Source organism: Polyodon spathula, chromosome 23 (assembly GCF_017654505.1).
Source record: "Polyodon spathula isolate WHYD16114869_AA chromosome 23, ASM1765450v1, whole genome shotgun sequence".
NCBI lineage: Eukaryota > Metazoa > Chordata > Actinopteri > Acipenseriformes > Polyodontidae > Polyodon > Polyodon spathula.
The window spans coordinates 6258277-6279326 of NC_054556.1; the positions used below are offsets into that span (position 1 = coordinate 6258277).

Consider the following 21050-nt stretch of genomic DNA (forward strand, 5'->3'; position numbering starts at 1 on the left):
TCGCTTGGGCACCTGTTGGTATATCTGATAAACACACAGAGCACTAGAAGCATTGTTTCTGAGAGGAGCAAGTCACTATTAGTATGAATAGTCAATTAGCAAACACATTTATCCAAAGTGACTTGCAGAGACTAGGAGTTGAACTATGAATCACAACTGCTGCTGCAGAGTCACTTACAATAGGACCTCAATTTGTTTTACATCTCATCCAAAGTATGGGTTCTGGTCTCCTGACTGATCAATCAGGACATTTGCAGCAATGCCTCTGTAAACCTGATAGCTACAGTATATTACCTCCTAATGGAGGATTCACAAATTTGGGGAATTCACGTTTAGGCCATGTTGACAGTAAATTGTACCATGAAGAATTGTACATATTGGTTCTTCAATGGTCAATATTTCACATTTTGTCTGTGTAAATTATAGAGTGCAAAAACAAGCCTTATACAGGATGCATTAATAATCAAAGCTATAAATATATATATATATATATATATATATATATATATATATATATATATATATATATATATATATATATATATATAAATTCAGAAGCGTTGAGCATGGTAGCCAGATACCAATTTAAATCAATCTGTGTTAAACTGAACCAGATGAAATTTAGGAAGGTAGATAGGATTGTACTGGGCACCAAGTATATTTCAAGTAATATATTGCTATATTTCTGTTACACTTGTGCCAGCATTGATACTCAGAATGACAATGGATGAAATGTATCTGCTGCGGTCTATCTAATTCTGTCCGAAGCCTGAGGGCAACAGTCCACGATCAGTATACCTGAAATCCAAAGTTGTCATAAACCAAGGGAGCTGTCCGGTGCTGAAATTAGACAGTAAACTTTGATCACAATCCACTGTGTGTGTGTGTGTGTGTGTGTGTGTGTGTGTGTGTGTGTGTGTGTGTGGTGTGTGTGTATATGTATATATATATATATATATATATATATATATACACACACACACACACACACACACACACACACACACACACACACACACACACACACACAAACTTGCTAATTTTACAATTTAACTGCTTTCAGCTTGATGTGGTGTAGTTTGATTCAAGCCTCCTAAGCATCAACAAACCTAGTTAACCTTGCTAGTCGGATTCAAATCTATTGATGGTTCACCACATTGCTGTCTATGTGACAGTCAGTTTGAGCGCTTGTTTGAAATGGTAATTTTCCATTGCTGTAATGACAAGCTAAAGGAATGCTTTATATTAATATATGACCGTTCTAATGCTTTTCTATGTTTTCTGAAAAGCATTAGCTAAGCATATCAGCCTGGAGGGAAGCGCGACTCTGTTGTAAGACCGTATTGATTTGAAAGGTAAACGAGAGGCAGCTGCAAGTAATAAGGCAGCTGCAACCGTTTATCTCGATATCATGCGGGATTACATATAGGGGCCAGGGTAACGCTGATCTTCTCCTTCGTTTGGGTTAAACGAGTGGAGAGAGAGAAGGACTGAGAGAGGAGCTCTCAGAGTGGATTGTGTTCGTGTTTTGTATTGTTGTGTCTGTCCGTGTAACTGTCTGTTTTTGTATTCAGCACTAGACAGTTAACGCACATCTCCGGAGCTGTCGAAAGGAGAGCACTATCCGGAGCACCACTGCACTGAGCACCTGCACGTTTTCGATCACCCAGGACTGGTGACCGTACCGTTGTTTTGTTCAGGACTTTGCCCTTGTTTTCATTATCCCCGTGCTTTACACATTGTTGTGTATTGCCGGGGATTTATTATTTTTGGCGGTCGCCAGACCTGGAAAAGAGCAATAAAGCACTTATTCACTGAATCACTGTTGTCTGTTCATCACTCCTGCACCGCATCACCGCGACATCTGTTCCCCTTACCAACCACTTTGCCACAGGGGGGGAACTATGCTTCACAACTGCTGCTGCAGAGCTACTTACAATAGGACCTCGGTTTTACGTCACATCTGAAGTGAAGAATATGCATTATGAAACAAATGATCTATTTTACCATTTTTGATTAGCCACCATTGGTTAAATTAAGTTGAACAATGCATATGTAGACACAATGTGTTACTTGTATAATATGAGTTGGCATGTGCTCAGAAGAATTCACATTTCATTGTTTTATATTTTCACTGATACAAAGTACTGTATTTCAGGATGGTATTATAAATCAACCTGGTGATCTGATTAAATTATAGAACTACATTTTTATTGTTTCTCACATATGGAATCTGTTCCATGGCTTGTCTTGTCTTGGTTGATTTCTCTACTGTATTGTGTATTCAGTTTAAAATAATACAGGTCGTTCTTGTAGGCATTTTATTTATGTTTGTATAAATACATATTTGATGTAGCTGGTATTTAATATACTGTAGTACTAATGACCACACATATAGCAGCCAACAACTATAATGAAACTGTGTGATACAGATCTGAGACAGGTTCATAAACAGGCCATACAGATTAAAGTGTTTCAATAAGCCTGTCTGTATGTTTGCTCTTGCAGTGCTACTGATCTTTCTCAATGCAGCAGCAGTGATTTCATTTGAAGTACTGTAGCCTGTGACGGTGACCAGCATGCCTTTTCCCAATCCTCTTATGAAATGACAGCTGCTGTCCTGTTAGCTGTGGCAGAGTGCAAAATACAGTGTTTCTGGTCCCCTGTGTTTTGCAGATGACCATGCATACTTGTGCTTATAGAACACGTTTATATAAAGTTTTTATAATACAATCATGGAACTGAATCAAGTAATATAAAAAAGCTGCATCTCTCTCTGTTGCAAGTCAGGTTCAGTCATACGGGCAGGGAAGCAAATCTGACTGATTTTGATAGGACGGCTTTCACGAAGACCATGTACTGGAATATTTCTATATGAGCACGTAAGCAACTGTTCGCTTTTGTTTTTTAAACAGTGATTATATCCAATAGGAGCCTGTGTTAATCCAAGTGAACTGCACTCTTTGACTCAATTAATTGTATACCTTTCCCCAAGATGGAAACCTTTTTAAAAAAGACTCTTTCCTTACAAATGTTATGCTCTGCATTTAGGTATTTTAATACCATCAACCAGGTGTAATAGCAATACTGTTTGGTTGCCTGTTAGAGGTTTTAAAACACATGTACAATATTATATAGTTATATCCACTGTATGGTTTATACATTATTTTGTCATGCATAATACTATTTATCCAATACTCTTAACCTGACTCTCCACTGAGTGTGACAGGTAGCAAGGTACCCAGAAGATGGTGCCACAGGCCGTTCTCTAATTAAAAAGACATACCTCAAAATATATTCTTCCCTTTGCTTGAAAAAAATATAAACCCTGTTCTAGCTCTAAAAACGGTACTGTAGTTTTTATCAAATGTAAATTGTCAGTATTATATAATGTGCTTGCTTGTTAAAAACACATTTTTATTTACAATTTTATAACGGGGCATACATTCTTCCAGGCAAGTCACAAACGATGATAGTCATACCCCCTAGTGTAATGTTTCAGCTCCAGCAGTAAAACGCCACTCAGAGTGTTAATGCTGATACAATTTCAACAGGGCTTCAGAACCCATAATAGAAAACAAACACTACGCTATTAAATGAAACAAATTATGTCAGCACAAGAACATTATGTAATGTAGAGGAAGAAAATACTGTAAATGTTTTCAAGATGCTAAATACTCAGGTCCTGCATTGTAAATGATTGAAATGCTTGTCCTTCACCTCAAAACACACTATCGTAAAGGATTGTGACCTTTAAAAAAAAAAATAAAAATCATTCATTGACTATCAAATTGCATCCACAGTTGTGTTTTTATATATAGCTGCTCTGTTTGCTATTGCTGTCCCCCCCCCCCCCCCCCCCCCCCCCCCCCCCCCCAGTGCAGGTTGAGCAATTTGTCATCTAATTAGCCAGATGAAGCATAACAAATTGAGCTGGACTGAAAATTCTCTTCCGGCAAAACAACTGCAAACAAGGAAAGCTTCCTGTGCCTGCTAAAGTGATGACAATTGGAATACAAATAAGTGAAAACAAGGTTGACAGCAGGGCTCATTGTGTTAACCCTTCCTTAGCCCAATACCACTCAGCCCCTCATTAAATTACATAGCTAAACTCTTCCAACATTGCATCTATTAAACAGGTCAATAAAATAAAATTGCACATTGAGGTCACTCTGGAAATATATGTGGTGCATCTATACAGTAAACATATATTTTCTCATGAAAAGGGCCAGATTTTATTAGATTTTGAATATATGTAGTGCTTTACAACAAAAACAAGTACAGACTATTATGGATAAATCCTTGACAATTATAAATAGCCAAACTGTCACTGATTTTGTGGTTGCAAGAACTGTTCTTCCAACTGTTCCTGTGTTTGTGTTCTACGGTGTAAATTCACTCAATACCTTTCAGAACTACTAGGGTGTCCGCCACCCTAGATAGGCCCTCCCCTTTCCTCTACTCAGAGGAGCAAGCCTCCAAATAGAGAAGCTTTTTCAAATGGTCCATCAGAAAGAGGTCAGCGTGCTGCAAAATAAAAATCTGTACAAAGACAAAAAAAAAAACAAACAAACAAAAAAAACAAACGCATCACAACTGTGACCTGGACCTTGACTCTGAGACCGCGACATGTAACGGTGTGGGAGGGATGGTACCAAAGTCCTTTGAAGGGATGACAGCTGTTTCTATCCTGGATATAACCGTTCAATGTCATTCTCTCAAGAATATACAGGAATTTTCTAACACTTCTTTCATCTGCCTCACATGCTTTAGTTCACAGAGCAATGAACTGTATAGCGATACCGATGTTACCCAATAGCAAAAAGCTCCAAATGTCGTTCTTCTTCGGACAGCCAATAGCAGTCTATCTCCGTGGTGCTTTGTTATGGGGATTCGGCTGTTTCCGTACAGAGATCTGCGCTGAGAGTCGTCTGTTTTCTGTTGAAGAGACAGGAGCATCACCTGGGTTTACTTTGGCATATAGAGTGACCGTTCTTTTTCTACTATTGCAAGAAAATATTGAAGATCTTTACAAATGGATACCGCCAACCAGGTGGGAATTCATGCTGTTGTGTTTAGTTTTATTGAAGTATTAGAATCCTGATTTTAAAAAGTGTGAATAAAAAAAATTCCATAAACAATTTATAAATTCATTATTTTGAAATCCTTTTAGCTTCTGTCTACCGGTACATTTCGTGTGGTGAAGGAGCCTCTTGGATTTCTGCGGATTTTAGAATGGGTAAGTGCAGCATCTTGGAGAAACGTGGTTTGCTTGTGTGTTTTCATACATGTAACCAGAATGCCAACACACTTAAAAGTAAAACTGCTTCTTGTTTGTAAACAATTATAGCGTTCATATTGTTTGAACGTGGTTATATTACCTTGCAGTCCTGATTATGAAGAAGTTATACTTTTTAGTATAACTGGTCTGTAGAATTATTATGTGTGTGTATATATATATATATATATATATATATATATATATATATATATATATATATATATATATATATATATATATATATATATATAGTGGTGTAAAACATTTCTCAGAACTTCAGAGAATGTTTCTTTACTGATTTACTTTTGCTAGCAAAGTTATTAAAGCTTCAAAGCTTATCCTTTTAATCTATATTTTTATTTACTAATCTTCATGTAAAATAAAACCACATTAAAAATAAATAAATAAATAAATAAAACTTGCCTGAAGGTTTCTCTAGAGTCTAGGGTCAGCATAACTGTTCTGAACATTGGAGACAGAATGTGGATGCAGCACTAATTTAAGTGAATAACTGAATTTTTATTTTTAGAAGATTCAGATATGACAAATTGCATTAACACTGGAAAGACACAAAAAAAAATCTGCTGGGGGCAAATGCTATTTGTAACAGTAAATGAAGTGTAAAAATAGATTACTTTTACTTGGTTCCTGTATAGTATGCAAATGAAAGCATGCTGGCATTTAAGGAGTTAACTGTATAGAAACTCTTCAGTTTTACCCTGATTAGTTATTTTAGTTGGGGTTGCCTTTATGTGTGTTAGTGGTGCAGCAGGGTGACTGTGGTGCCATTTGTAGGTTTTAATAAGCCCTCCCAACTGTAAGGTACAGAATTGTGTTAGGAGGGAGGCTGCTTCGTGTGAAACTGCTGAGGCCAATCGTCCTAAACAATCTGCCCACATTCCCAATATTAAAGCTGTGTGTCCTGTAATAAAACTGTTTAATCTTTAATCTTATAATTGCTCTGACACCCTGACTGCCCGTCTTTTTCCTATAAGGATATTGTATGGCATGAATTTGAATGCATTTCAAGGTACACTGATGGTGATAGGAAAGAACATTAATGGGACAGTGGGAACTTAAACATTTTTATTTGAGTTGCTATTAATTTTTCTTAGGAAATTGTTTACAGTGCTGCGATTGTATTTTCTCTGACAAAGGGAGCACAGCAATCCTGCTTGTCATTTAAATGTAAAATGACATTATTTCACAACTTCAATTTGATTTTATATAGTTGTTTCAACAAGCTTTTAAAATATTGTAAAGATCAAGCCTCTTTTCACCCTCTGAAATATGCCATAAATTTTGCAAAGTTACTGAGCCCCAGTGAGATTGCACAAGCAGATACAGTGATTCCTGTACTTGTAGTGCGTGCCACAAGTATATGTATTTAATTAGCATTTGATCACTCAGTGAAGCTTAAAAAATATGGGGTACTGTATTTATTTATAACTAATCTTAGTTAATATACAACAATGGGATATTCTGTCATTAGACGATACATGTAGCTTCAACTAAGACTTGTCCTTAGTAACTGAAAAATTCCATAAGGTTTTCTTTATAAAATTATATTTTTTTAGAAGCAACGGTTTTGATTTATTTACTTGTGCTCAGTCATGCCTGGGGCAACATCAAGGTCCAAAACCTCCTACACGTTCAGATCAGCTCATATTAAGTTGTTGTTTCTAACTGCTTAATGAATTTGGATGTATGCTGTCTTATATTTTCAGGTAGTATCAAATCATTCTCTGTCCAGTCAAAATCAAGATTCAGTTTTGTCAAAGGAAGTCATACTATTAATTAGGCTGACAAAATGAAATGCTGGAGTTCTCTGATGTTCTGCATATGACATAAGCCTTGTCATTTCTTCTGTATGAATGGGTTTAAGCTTGAGACTATAATCCATTAAAACAGTATGGATAGATGTAAACAGTTAGATATTGATTAAGTCAGCTGTGGTAGTAGAGATAATTTGTTTCAAGATCTGTATCTTAGCACATGGTAGACTACAGTATTTGAATAAAAAACAGTAAAAAATGTATTTATTTGAAGTCTGAGCATTGTACTTTTATGTAAATTGAGCGCATACTAGTTATAAAGGCAACAGTATAACAATATAAGAAGCTGTATTTAAGCAAAGGGTAATCAAGCCAGCCATGCATGACATTTTCTATTTATGTTAAACACAGGTTTTGTTATTATATCTGCTTTGAGTTAAAATCTGCCCTAATGTAGTCTGCTAAGAGTTGGATGAAGAGCTGAAATTGACTAAAACGCTGTTTATGCTCCATTTAATAGGGAAGTGCTGCTAGAATAGCATAGAAAACTGAGGAGCAGAGAAAGATAAATACATTTTAAGTCATATCCTCAATTAGCATTTGCAAAATGTACACTATGTCCCTCACCAAGTCCACATGTACAATATATCAACTGAATGACTCATTACTGATGCAGAGCGACACACACAGCTGAGCTGTCCCAGGGCAGGAGCTCAATTTATGTATAAACTCACAAGTCCTTTTTGTTTTTATGGGAGACCATGACTAAATGTGTTAGTGTGCATTACAAACGCAAAATGTATTTAAAGGATTAAACTTGACAGAAATGTGTTAATGCCTCCAACTTGAAAACACTCAAAATAATTCAGGTCTGCTGTGACACACTGAATGCCGCACTGAACTGCCTGCTGATTATGTCGCTCATTAAACTAAAATGTCCAATTATTGGTATTTATTCAATTAAATGAAACAGTAGATTCTACCATTGTGTACCAAGTATATTAGAGTCTTTTTTTGCCTTTGAAAGAATGTTAAACACCATGGAAGGGCCTTATAAACTGATATAAACTTTCATGTATGATCGTTTTGACTGCAAGGTTCTCAGTTTCTGGTAAAGACGCTCCGCCCGGAGTGCAGGATGTGCCCTATAGCTTGGAGATAGCCACCTCGAATCCAAGCTATGCCACTGCTGACCGTGGATTGGAGTTCCCACCGGGGGCGGCACACAATTGGCCAAGTGCTGCCTGGACGGGGTAGGGGTTAGGTTGGCTGGGGAGTCCTTGGCTCACCGTACTCCAGCGACTCCTGTGGCTGGCCAGACGCCTGCAGTCCCGCCTGTATGCAGTTCAGTGCTGTGTGGTCCTCTGATGCTGTAAGTTCTGGATATGGCTGCATGGCGGGCTTGCAGAGTGGAAAAAAAAAGCGGACGACTGACGGCACTCATTTAGGAGTACATGAGTGCTCATCCTTGTCTCTCCTGAGTCAGTTTGGGGTTTGCAGAGGTAAGCCAGGTTGAATAATAATTGGACATTCTGAAATTGGGAGAAAATTGGAAAATTATTGACCATCCTTGAAACATCTATTTGTTAACACAAATTAAATTATTTTAATTGCTGCTGCCATAATAGTTACCACCACTATACTTTCCACTGTAAATTATATATTGGTCACTTGTGTGTTTTTTTTCCCCGCAAAATGGTACAAATTCAACAAGACAAGCACAGCCATGTCTAAGTGTATTCATATGCCAACATCGTACTGACCTTAGTGTAGAATTCAGACGGCTTGAAGAGTTTCAGTTCTCCATATTGTGAATGGGGTGTTGAAAATGCTAAATCTGTATTGCATCTCCAGACTGCCTCCAAACAAAGAGATATACCGATTTTATTATTTGTATTAGTATTAACACTTGAATTTCTGGATTTTCAGTATCAGAACTATAATATACCAAATAAACAGTGTATTCTTAAATAATGATTCTCATTGTTTCATCATATGTGTAAAATCCATTTAACAGAAGAAATGTAAATAGATATATTTTAAATATGGTCTGTGTTGCTACCTTTGTGCATAATGCATATGTTAACATCAGGATAGTTGCTGGTTTTCTAGTAGCAAAGTACAGATGTGTTTAGTTGAAATGTCATTACAGATATGTTGCATTTCATTTCTAAAAAACTGGTCAAAAAGATAACTTCTCTGGGAAAAATTAATCTTTCCACATTCTAATCCTTGTGCCCTCTGGAAAATGAAACACTTATCACCCAGGAAACATACAGTCGAATCACGTGTTTGGCACATTATTATCTGTAGCATGCAGCGGCTTTAGAAAGTCAGACAGTCAGTCAGTCTTTCAGAAAATAAAAAGAAAAAAGACAGCTGTGTGCAGCTTTTGTTTATTTGTTAAACAAAAACAGTTGTGATCAAACAGGCAAACTAACTGCATTTTTGTTCTTTCAGTTTTACATGCGCTAGCCTCCTTTTCATGCTCGCATTCGTACACTATACTTATTACACGTATTAAAAAAATAACGATCGTTTATTCGTTTTTTAATTAAACAAAGCAACTTTCATTATAATAGCCACTTTACTTGTGTTAATAACCTAATTTTCCGACACAAATTTCAGGTGAAAAATTCAATATTTTAAAAATGTCGTTGAAGGGGTAGACAATCAGGCTTTGCGTTTAGCTTAACTCTAAGACCCGAACCCCAAGGTGATATGGCTGGAGTAATGCAAGCATAAAATGCAGCACGTTTAAAAGCCCTTGCGGTGCTGTTGTCAAGTTTTTCTGTTCATTGTGGGCAACACTCCGTGGTCTTTCAGCTAAGCGGAACTCGTGATCTGATTTTTCCGTCATGTTATTTGTATCAATTAAATAAAGCTGACAATGCTCCCACGGACCCTTTCTTTAGGAGCACTCTTGGGATTCTTTCATTAGCGTGCTTGTTGTATTGTTGTGTGTTGCACAAGGATTTGCATCACCTCACGTTTCTTCCAAGTTCCACTACCTAACATTTTCTTTCCTTTGCCAATAAGAAGCGTTTAGCGTAATTTACCTTAATTTGTGGATTTTGTTTTTTCTGAATGTCTCCTTACGGTGTAGGTAATGTATGCATGTAATTATAGGTTACTTCAAGCATAACGAAATATGGCATTGATTCCTGGGATAATTTCAAATTAATATTGGAAAAAGCTGTGTTTTACTAATCCCATGTACACTTTTAATGATGCCACACTGTAATTCATACTATGCTATGTTTTGTAGGATTTCAATTACCTATCTCATTTCAAAAAGGCCCAGATTGAATTGACATTTGAATTTAAGTGTCCACGACATTGAATGTGTTCTTGTTGAAACCTTGAAGTAATTGATTCTTGAAATCCTTGAAATAATTGATTCTGTTTCCCCCTTGTTATCAGTGCCTGAATGAAGGTGGGTTTAGGATTCTAATTCTATGTTAGTTTAAAGCAATGTCCATGGAAAAAGCATTGAAGTGTAAGGATGTAACTTAATATTAGCAGTGTATGTATTAGGAAATGGATTGGGTCAGAAGCATAATAGCATGTAATCACTGTTACCTGCTACTGTAAGAAAACTTTTAGCACTAAAAATAGATCAAACATGCAGTCTATTGAATATAAAAGATTTCCAAAACTAGCCAGCTTCATTTTTCAGCTACGATGTAGACACTCATGGCATTTGCTAATTAGGTTGTGATTTGTATGTTATCTGTTATAACCTGTTCTGTTATACTGAGATCCCTTATAAATAAAGTATCCTTTTAATACTGCAGTCAAATCAAGCCTGGGTGGGTGGCCAGTCTTACTACTTCTGGGTCACCTGATCGTGTCACCATGGAAACCCCTTAGGTAAAACCTCTGTTATCAAAATAAATTGAGATTTTCTGCCAGTTAATGGTTGGTGAAGCTTGCAGAGATGTTAGTTTATGCTGTCTGGAGCAGTACCAAAGCCAATTAGCATGTTTTGAAGATAAATCAGTCTTAAAATGCAGCAGCTGCAAGTCACAATTCTAAATAGAAATGATTTAGTTAGACAGAGTAAAGAGTAATGCTCATTAACTGTCTGAACTAAGACAGCACAGGTGGCGATTGTAAATACAGAATATGTAACATAAAATATTCTCTGTTTAAAGTGTGTAATTTACGGAATTGAGCATGTTATAGCCTACAGTGGTCAGACACCCTCTGAACTTCTAATTTCAATCATGCAATATAACAGACTGCTGTTGGGTAAAAACAAGCAAGCCCTGTTCTAGCACAGAACCCCTTGGAAATAAAGGCTATGGGCTGCAAACATTCAGTGATCTTTAATTTCTCATAAAATATTCTGGTATCTTAATAAGGATACAATTCCCTCCCTGTGTTTTCTAAGCAGACTGACACTTTATCCACCAGTAGTCAAGGCTATCTTAAAATAAAAAAACAGACAAAAACAAAACAAAAACAATAACAACCACCTCTGTGAACATAGAACAAGTACACTGAAGACCAGCAAGAAAGTAAATCAGCCAACCATCTAGGTTAGGAGGCAGTTATAGATAGAAAGTGTAGGTGGCACAAATGCAAAGGTTGCATGGCAACTCATGTTTTTTTAAATTTTATTTATTTATTTATTCACTATAAGTCTGCTCTTATTTGTATAAATAAAGCTACATATTCAATTATTACTTTGACAACTGTAGTTCTGACTGTATTCTTTCTGTCTGTGTTGTTATTTAACCCGTTCAGTCCTGAATTATATTTGTCAAGCCAAAGTCCCATGAGGCTCCAATGTGATGTCAACATACAGCGCTAAGATAAGGACTGAAAGTGTTAATGAGAAAGCGGCAGGCAGTTCTGTGGCGTGAATCTGACTGTTCTCATTAAGAAAACTCATGAAACAATTCACTGTTTCATAAAAAGGCCTTCCATTGATATAGTAAACTCAACTTGTTCCTCTTAATCTTTTTAGAGAATTTAGGGATAAAGCATGTAATTGAGGGTCTTTGAAGGAGAGTGATGTTTAATTACCTTGCTATGGAAGAATAGCAACATTACAGTCTGTTACATAATTAAAAAGTAGCTTGGCAAGCGTCTCCAATAGCTTACCTAGTAAAAGCACTGCAGCGAGGAGTGTGGGATCAGGAGCATGCTGGTTGAGATCCCAGTGCATGGCATTGTTGAGTCCACAGGGATCGATCCTACATAGTAGCTCATCAGGACCTATATTTATAATGTGATCGGTATTTAAAGAATTGATAAAACCTAAAAAAAAAAAAAAAAAAAAAAAGCTTCATACTTAATAAATCAAGCTAGTTTTATGTACACCAGATATATAGTTAGTGGTGTTTGATTGTACAGCGTGTAAACTAGCAGTGAATGCATTTAGAACAACCGAAATACAGATAACCAACAATTCAATATGCTAATCATAAAACATAAGTTTCCACCTGGAGAAGAAATGATGTGTGAGGTCTTGACTGTGTACATTATCAATAACACTGCTCTGTCCCTGTGCAAACAGCAAAGTGTAGTGATTGTCATTTGGCATGGTAAGATATGAAGGAGGACATCTGAGCGAAGTAGTGAACACAAAATTGAGTCTCATTAGGCGCAATTCTTGCCTTGGGATCTACAGTACATGTATGGCATGCTACAGTATATGACACAATCGGCAGTCTGTGTTAAAAAGTGGATCAAATAAACATGGGGACTGGACTGCCCTCTTGCCCTTAAGCCGACAGTCCTTTTGGTTTAGTATGCATTCAAGCAGTATTAAGCACTGACAATACACGACTACTGGATTACAGTTAAGTCCCTTCCCTATATATAAAAAGATGATTAGACTTAAAATGATGTCTGAATTCTATTTTTTTTTCATTCAATGGTTTCTTCAAATGACAGTGATAGATGAATTGCCTATTGTATCTCTCACAATGTCTAATCCTCACCAGTGCACACCCCATTGGAAATTTCTTTTTTTTTTTTCTTCTTGCTCAATTTTAACAGTGCATTCTGCAGACAAGGCTTTATGCTGGGGAATTAATTTATCAAGTGTCAGTTTCTGGAAAGGAAGCAGTTATCTTTTTGTATTTTACAAGGTTGCTCTGAAGAAATTCAGAGATAGAATTATGTTATGTTTTGTTATGTTATGTTACAATTTAATGCCATTTTTTATATAGCACCCTCTGTGCCACAGCATCCCAGAGCGTTGTACAAAAAAGAGAACATGAGCGCTCATATGAACAATACACTTCTGTAGTTGTTTTAATCTATCAATTTCCAATCACCTATAAATTATAAAGGCTAAACAGTGTCAGCAAGGTAAATATAAATGTGAATTTTTACTTGATTTTATTATACATATATATGTAAAAATGAACATATATTCACCACACATTCCACATGTATATGAAACTCTTAAAAACATTGATCATGAACAGGAACTTTTTAATGATGTGATATTTGTAATGTATGTCCCCCCCGATGCATCGTATATGACAGAAGTAATGTTTCCTCTTGTTAAAATGGAGCCTACTAATCTCGTATGTTGAAATGATGCCCTGTAGCCATTGTGTAACCCATGCTTTACAGCACCTTCCATGCATCCAGGGAAAGCTTTCAATTGAGCACAGCTTCCTGCATCTGGAAGAGGAGATAAACGAGCAGAGAATTCTCTAGTTACTGTACACACAGGAATACAAATACCATCTGCTTTTGTTTTATCAGGACCGGTAAGTTCCAGAACATATTCATCTAGAGGAATTCAGCACAAAACAATACTGCAGGAATAAGCAAGGACTGGGGACACGGTTTTTCCTGTGGAAGGCTATTTGACAGTGGAAGGAACATAATGTACAAAAGCTACGGTGTTGTTCAGCAATCACTAGTCTTGTGTAACTTCCTAATGTTCAGATTTTTTTTCTCTTCCATTGATGAGGATTTAAGTGCGCTTCTTTAGTAGGGAATATTTAAAAAAAAAAAAAAAAGACAGACATATTGTAAACTACCAAAACTTATGGTTGAGGCATGAGGCATGATAGGCCAGCTTGGAATGAAATTGCTCCGGTGTGCTCCTATGCTCACTATGAATAATTGATAATAAAACAAATCATGTTTTAGAGTCAATCATAATTATTGTAAGTCTTCTATATGAAGAAAGGTGCTACATTCATACTGTGGTTCTGTGGATAGATATTTAAATTTATATATTTTTTCTTATGTTAGTTGCTTAACATAAGAAAAAAATAGAGCTATTGTTTTATAATCTAGATCTGAGTTTTATATATATATAGTTTTATATATATATATATATATATATATATATATATATATATATATATATATATATATATATATATTAGATTCATAATAAATACAGTGGTTTGTACATCTTGGCGTCTTGATTGGTCTGACACCATTTTAACTGTTCCGTAAACACTCTGTAGTCTTCTGTACTGGGATTGTTGATACAGTATAAGGATTGTTTGTTGCTCTGATAACGGAAGCCTTGTAAACTGATTCATTAAGTTAATTACAGAGGTTGGCATGGCACCTGTTACTGAATGCTATGGTTCCTATTTATTTCCTGTTACAGATGAATCCATTATGTCGTGCACAGTTAAGTTGTGTTCTGCAAATCATCATAATTCACCCTTTTTATTGTACCCATGAATCAATGTTGGTATCTCTGCCTTTTACAGCCGTTTTCATTGTGTTTTCAATAATGGGGTCTCTGTGAAATGGCTGGCAGCATACTGGCAGAAATATTAACTGTTTGCACATACTGTGGATGCTGCTTGTAAAACAATTTGAGCAATCTTGAACACAGAAGGAGAGGCTAACTGAGAACCTACTGTTAGCCCATACAAATGACTTGGTGGTTGAGGGACAGCCCGTTTTTACAGAAGAGTGTGCTGCATCAAGTGTTTACTTTTATTAATTGACAGGTATTACATTTCTGCATATGATAAGCTGGTTTTCACTCTTTCCTTGGTGTTTTGAAAGTGTGCCTTCATTTGAAACACATATAATTCCATGAAGTGATGATATATAATTATTTATTAGTTCTTACTAAACATACTAAACGATCGCTTCGCACAGTGGAAAATAAGGCCTCGCTTTACAACATGAAGTTTTGAAACTTATATGATTACCTGGGTGTAACTGACTTCTGAAATTGTGAGATATAATGAAAATTAGAGCTGAGAGTCCCCATCCTGCTCAGATAGACAGCACACACAGTAAAGGAGCATTTAGTCCATATCAAATGTGATGAATTGTGTGCAATTTTGTGAGTACAAGTTCCTCTGATGGCCAAAAAGTTGTTCTTTCACAAAAGTCTTTTCAGTGTATTTTTATTGTCATTTTTACCTGCAGGGCTTAATCTTAAAATGGAACAACAACAAACAACACGCAGGTTGCCGCTTGCAGACAAGTGTAAATGTAGGGAGAGCTGCATTTCAGTTTCTATCAGCTGGCCATGTACTGTTCCACCATTTTATTATTGTAATGTATATTAATAGTTTATTTTTATATCCATTGTTTTAAATTACCTCGGTGCAACACGTTTTACTCGAATATGTGTTACGGAGGAAAATAAAAAAGTAAAATAACACCAGCTAAACAAACATCACTATCGTGAATATTGCTTTTGAATTGGTGCATTGAGTACATTATTGTAAAACGCTAATTATTATTATTTGCTGTGAGATCCAACAAACAGCAACAACACTCGTTTGACAGGCTGCTCTGTCCATAACTTTCAATCGATTGTTAATTCTTATTGGCACATTTTTGTTCAGCGATTTAAGACTGGGTAGTGTCTTTCAAATTTCTGTGTAGTCGTAAAATAAAAGGTCTGTTAAGATTTCAGTTATAAAACCATGAGAAGGCCTTAGACTGAATACAAGTTAATACAAAGTACATTGAACAATTTCTGCCGTCTACTCTTTTCTTTCTAGAAAATATTTAATTGTACTATTGTAAAAGCAGTTTAGGTTGATTCATCAGCAAAGTTGAATTCAAAGGAGAAAGCTCATATCTTATATACAGTGTAGTCTGTAACTGGAAATTAGCTGCAGGCTTAATTATATGCTGTGATGAGATAAGCATGTTTGAATCACATTTGAGAAATAAATGAACTGAAATACTTTTATAAACCGTAAACCGTTTTTCTACCCATCGCTGTCTTGCCCTCGGTCATTCAATTTAGAGATAACTAAAAGTGAGCGATTGTTATTTGAAGGGTCTACCAAGATGCTGAAATTGAGTTCTAGGGCGAGTGGAATTTGGTGATTTGCTTGAGATTAACAGGGCAGGAAGAATTTGAAACAGTAAAGACGTTTGCTCAGGATAGGAAATAAGACAGTATGTACATGTTGACTCTTATGTTGTAGTTAACAGGGATCTCCATGCTGTTTCACAGCTTTATCAGCTTGCAAACAGAAGCACAAGGCGGCTGTTTTACTCATTGTAATGCCACTGGGATCTGGTTATACTAACAATATCAAAAAATGGGATCCAGGATCGGATCCCTCCAGTACAACTGGCTCAAAGTGTCTGAAAGCGTCATTCTGCCATTTTATTTTTATAACAACATACAGTCCATGTATTTATTTGCTGCATCCTTTAACAGTTTAGCTTTATGTGCAACTTTTTTCATGTTGAGTTTTCCTTATGGAATGTGAATAAACTTGCAGGGACTTATTTTTACAGCATGCTGAGCCTTACAGAGGTTTTGCATACAATTATTATTATTATTATTATTATTATTATTATTATTATTATTATTATTATTATTATTATTATTATTTTGTATATAGGACATGGTTTCAAATGTTAATGAAAGTGTTGTCATGTCTTTGGTACCATTAAGAACATTTTTCATACAAGCCCCTCTCATAGGGTTACCATATGAGTCCATCTACACAGGGACAGTTTAGGACAGTCCAGTCTTTTCAACACTTCCCCATACATTCTGGTAAGTATAGTCCTGCTGTAAAAGGTACGCAGATGAAACGTACCAGAATGCCTTGCAATGTGAGTTGTGAAGCCTGAACTGTCTAAGTGTACATGGAGTCGTATGGTAACCTACCCTCTCGTCCAATCAAATCGTCTGAATCCAGAACATTAAAATGTGTTTTTTGCAGTAACAGTTATGTCATGCGCTGAGAGTAATCAACAAACAACTGTTCTAACCATTTAGAGTAAAGGTATGTACTTCCATTTGCTAACAAAGTGTATATTCCTGCTCTTCTGTTACTTTAAGGTAATTTGTACAGTTCATCCTGTCTCATATGGTGTTTTATGACCACTCTAAAGCCAATGTATTGTTCTGTACAACATGCAAGAAGACCATTTTCAGTTATATAACAAATAATGTTAAGTAGGCCAGCTGTACTGTTTATTGTTCTTGAAGGACAGGTTTGTTCAGTGCAGAAATTGAATGTGGCAATAGTAATTACTGTTTTGCACAGCAGAGGGCACCTGTGCTATTCAGCTGAAACACACATTTTAATACCGCTTCACATTGTAGGCTGTTAATGTATCCGTCAAAGGTTGTCATGGTAACGATATTTTTATGTATAAAAAAATATGCTTCGCTATGGTTTCAGTAAGTAATGTAAGTATAATTAATTAGTGCTTTTGTCAAAGGTATAGCATAATAATTGTTCTACCTAAAAACCACATGCAAAATTATATCTGTTAAACATTTTTTATTTTTTATGCCTCCACTACAGGCAACAGTATAAACAACAGTATCTTAAAAATGTAATTTATAAAAAAGATCTATGTTTGGGTAATGTAAAAATACCTAATTGCAAACCAGGTTTGACTGAACTAGTTGAAGCATAGTATACAGACATTATCATTTTGTGTACAATTGAACTGTGCAGCTTTAAACTGGGTTGGATCAGTAAATGGCAGCTCTAAATGTTTGCTCCTATAACTGTAATTAGCAGAGCTAATTGTTCCCCTGTTAATCTGGCTGCTCTTGCATTACATTTTCATAGCAATACTTTACAACTCAGAATTAAGAAACATAACAGGAAAAGCTGTCAAAATGATTAAGGAATACATTTAATATGTTACAGCAGTTCTTAATGGGGTGTATTAATAATTGATCACAATGATAGTTTGGTGTCCTGAGCCAAATATTATTGGGGGAAATGTGTTGCTGTTTAAAAACAATTTTCATTTTTATATGGTTAGCTTTAGAGTACATCCATATGTGGGATAATGGCCCTAAACCTGACTGGGTGAGACAATCCGTGAGGTTTCTAATGAGGTGTTCCTGCTAACCTTTTCTTACCTCTCGTTAGTGCAGTAACTTCCTCACAAGGCCAGTAAAAGCCTTTGTTTGCACCACTTTGTTCACCACTTCACACTAACCCTACACACTGATTAGACTCTTCACCAGTCTTTTTAGACTCCTTCATTACAAGGAGTAAAGGCTGACATTTACGTCACAATGTGTTCTGCTTCTTTTATGGAGAATTGTTAATAAACAAAGGTGTTGATTTGATCAACCTATACTGTACACCTCTGGATAATCGCCCTGGACTGTCTCTGGAGATTCCATCTAAAAAGGTGGTTACTGCAGTCCTGGTGGATTCTCTGCTACTGTGAATGTCAGCTGCGTCTTGTCCTGGCAGCTTGTTAACTTTTTCAGTTTGTCGAATTTCTTTTTACCTTCTTAACCCTCAACCATTTCAGACAGGTGTTGTCTGTCTAGAGCCAGATTGCTAACAGTATCAGTTCTTTACAGTGGGAGCAGTATTGGACACAAATGCCAGGGCCATTGTTGAGCAAGTTATGACATTAAATATTCCTTACATTTTATTAACTGTTACCTATCCATTTAAACAGCCAGATGATCAGTTGAGTATCTGGAACCACAGGGTGTCAATGCTTTCCATTACTAAGCAATACCAACATTGCTTAATTATAAGGAAAAATAAATATATGTGCCTATTTGATATTGATTAGTTTGATTTTATCCTAAGTGTGTGGGTATTCCCGAAACCAATTTCTTTTTTATGGAAAACAGCAACCATAGCAAGAAACAGGATGGACACAAGCTCTGTAAAAGGGAACGTGTGTGTGTTGACTCTTGTCACCACAGTGTCCTGTCAGTAAAGATTAAGGATCCTTGCTGATCACAAGTTTTTAATGAGCAACCCCTGCGTGCATTCTCTGTACTCTGGATTATTTACCAGAAGGTTTTAGATAGGTCAGTCTTAGTGTCCATAATATATCACTTTATATAACCCATCAACTGGGGTTATCAAAGTCTTCAGTGCAGGTACTGTACATCATTGGAATCTAACAGCCTTTTTAAGGCAGGCACCCTTTAGTTGAAGATTAAAATATCTGTATTTTAAATGAATGTAACAGGCAGTGTTGTGTGATACGCTGCAGTTACAGGCTGGCTCTTTTGCATTGTGGTTAAGACTCTCGCTTGTGGTGTACAGGGTCATTGGTTTTGCGGCCAACCTCCGCCCTGTTACATGAGCATCCTTTTAAAAAAGAAGACATGGAAGGTTTCCATCATTAGAATAAAAGTAATGGTAGCATTGCAATGTTTGGCCACCAGGTATCGCCAAGCTTTTAGTAAAAATAACTTCTTCAGGCAAACTATTCCAGTGGTGATCTTTTGCATTTTTTAAAAATGTTTTTCCCTGGAAATTTACTATGAGCTTCTGTTTCAATAAGCACTTTGGAAGTCATAAACAAAGTACATGAACCTGCTATTAATTCCAGCTTAGGTTTATATCGACTGAAGGATTCCATATTGCCTTTTCTAAAGATCACACTGGAGATCCACAGTAATGTTATGCTAAAATCTATTAAAGGCTAATTAAACATATTGTTGCTCAGTGTGACAGTAAATAGCATGCCACTTGCTTCCTGACAGGATATCATGCTGATAAATGGAGGGTGGCTCCATCTGATTTTTTTCTTTTTATGTAACCTTCCACATCACATCCATAGCTTCACTTGGAAAAGGTTCCCTGTAATTATCCTGCCAGGTGGTTATACATCTGACAGGGTTTATTCGTTCTATTATTGTCTACTAAATAACTATCTAAAAGTGTTTAAACTGACAATTTAAAAGGTTACATGTCCGACACCCTATAATTTAACAAGTCTCTGCATGGTCCATTTATTTCCGAAATGCAGCATCTCTTTAGGAAAGGAAGCATGTTGAAATACATTTTGAACTTATAGTTTTAGTACATCACCCCCCAACTCATATGCAATATATATATATATATATATATATATATATATATATATATATATATATATATATATATATATATATAGGGTTTTCAGTTTCCAGTTCATGGCTGGGAAAAGTTGGATATTTTGATCAATGTCTTTTTAAATATAAATATAACATTAGTGTCACTTAAGGTTATGCAAATATAGATGGCTAACAGGAAATGTCATTGCCTCTTATAAAATATCTCCCAGCATTAGATTCCAGAGTATTAGAATTTCAGGATTGTAAAAAAAAATATTTAATTTGATGATTGAACCTTAAATACACCAACAGATACGGTAAGGTTCAAAACTGCCTTTTTATTTCATTTTAGAAAATGAATCAATACATCTAGAAAGACACCTGTTCTATTATTTTAAGCCAAAATGTTTTGAAAGCATTTTCTTATTGGAAAATGGAGTGCAACACGAAAGGCTCTATATACAGCTATCAAGAACATGGCTATGTAATAACAGTTATGAAACCTTTTAAAAAGTGCTGTTATTTTTTTTTCAAACAGACTCTTCAGTGGCTTTACTAAGTAATCTTGTCTTATAAAAAGATATGACTGTTTATTATATCCGAGTGTAAACATGTAAATAAGTTTCACTCGAGACACACATATGTAATTGACTGTTTTTTATAAAGTTGAAAGGTCATTTTGTCACCTGATTTGAGGAAGGCTGTTCAGTCCTAGAACTAAGAAGCAGCTCAACTTACG

The 21050-nt window shown here is 35.9% G+C and overlaps 1 protein-coding gene across 1 annotated transcript in view; it reads left to right on the forward strand.

Moving 5' to 3' along the window:
• The first annotated feature begins 4907 nt into the window (after positions 1–4907).
• LOC121297739 (synaptoporin-like) overlaps positions 4908–21050 on the forward strand; it is a 47963-nt gene continuing 31820 nt past the window's right edge. Inside the window, exons 1-2 of the mRNA XM_041224202.1 lie at positions 4908–5053; positions 5174–5239. Of these exons, the coding sequence (XP_041080136.1) occupies positions 5036–5053; positions 5174–5239 (84 nt within the window). The 5' untranslated portion in view covers positions 4908–5035. The remainder of the gene's footprint in view (positions 5054–5173; positions 5240–21050) is intronic.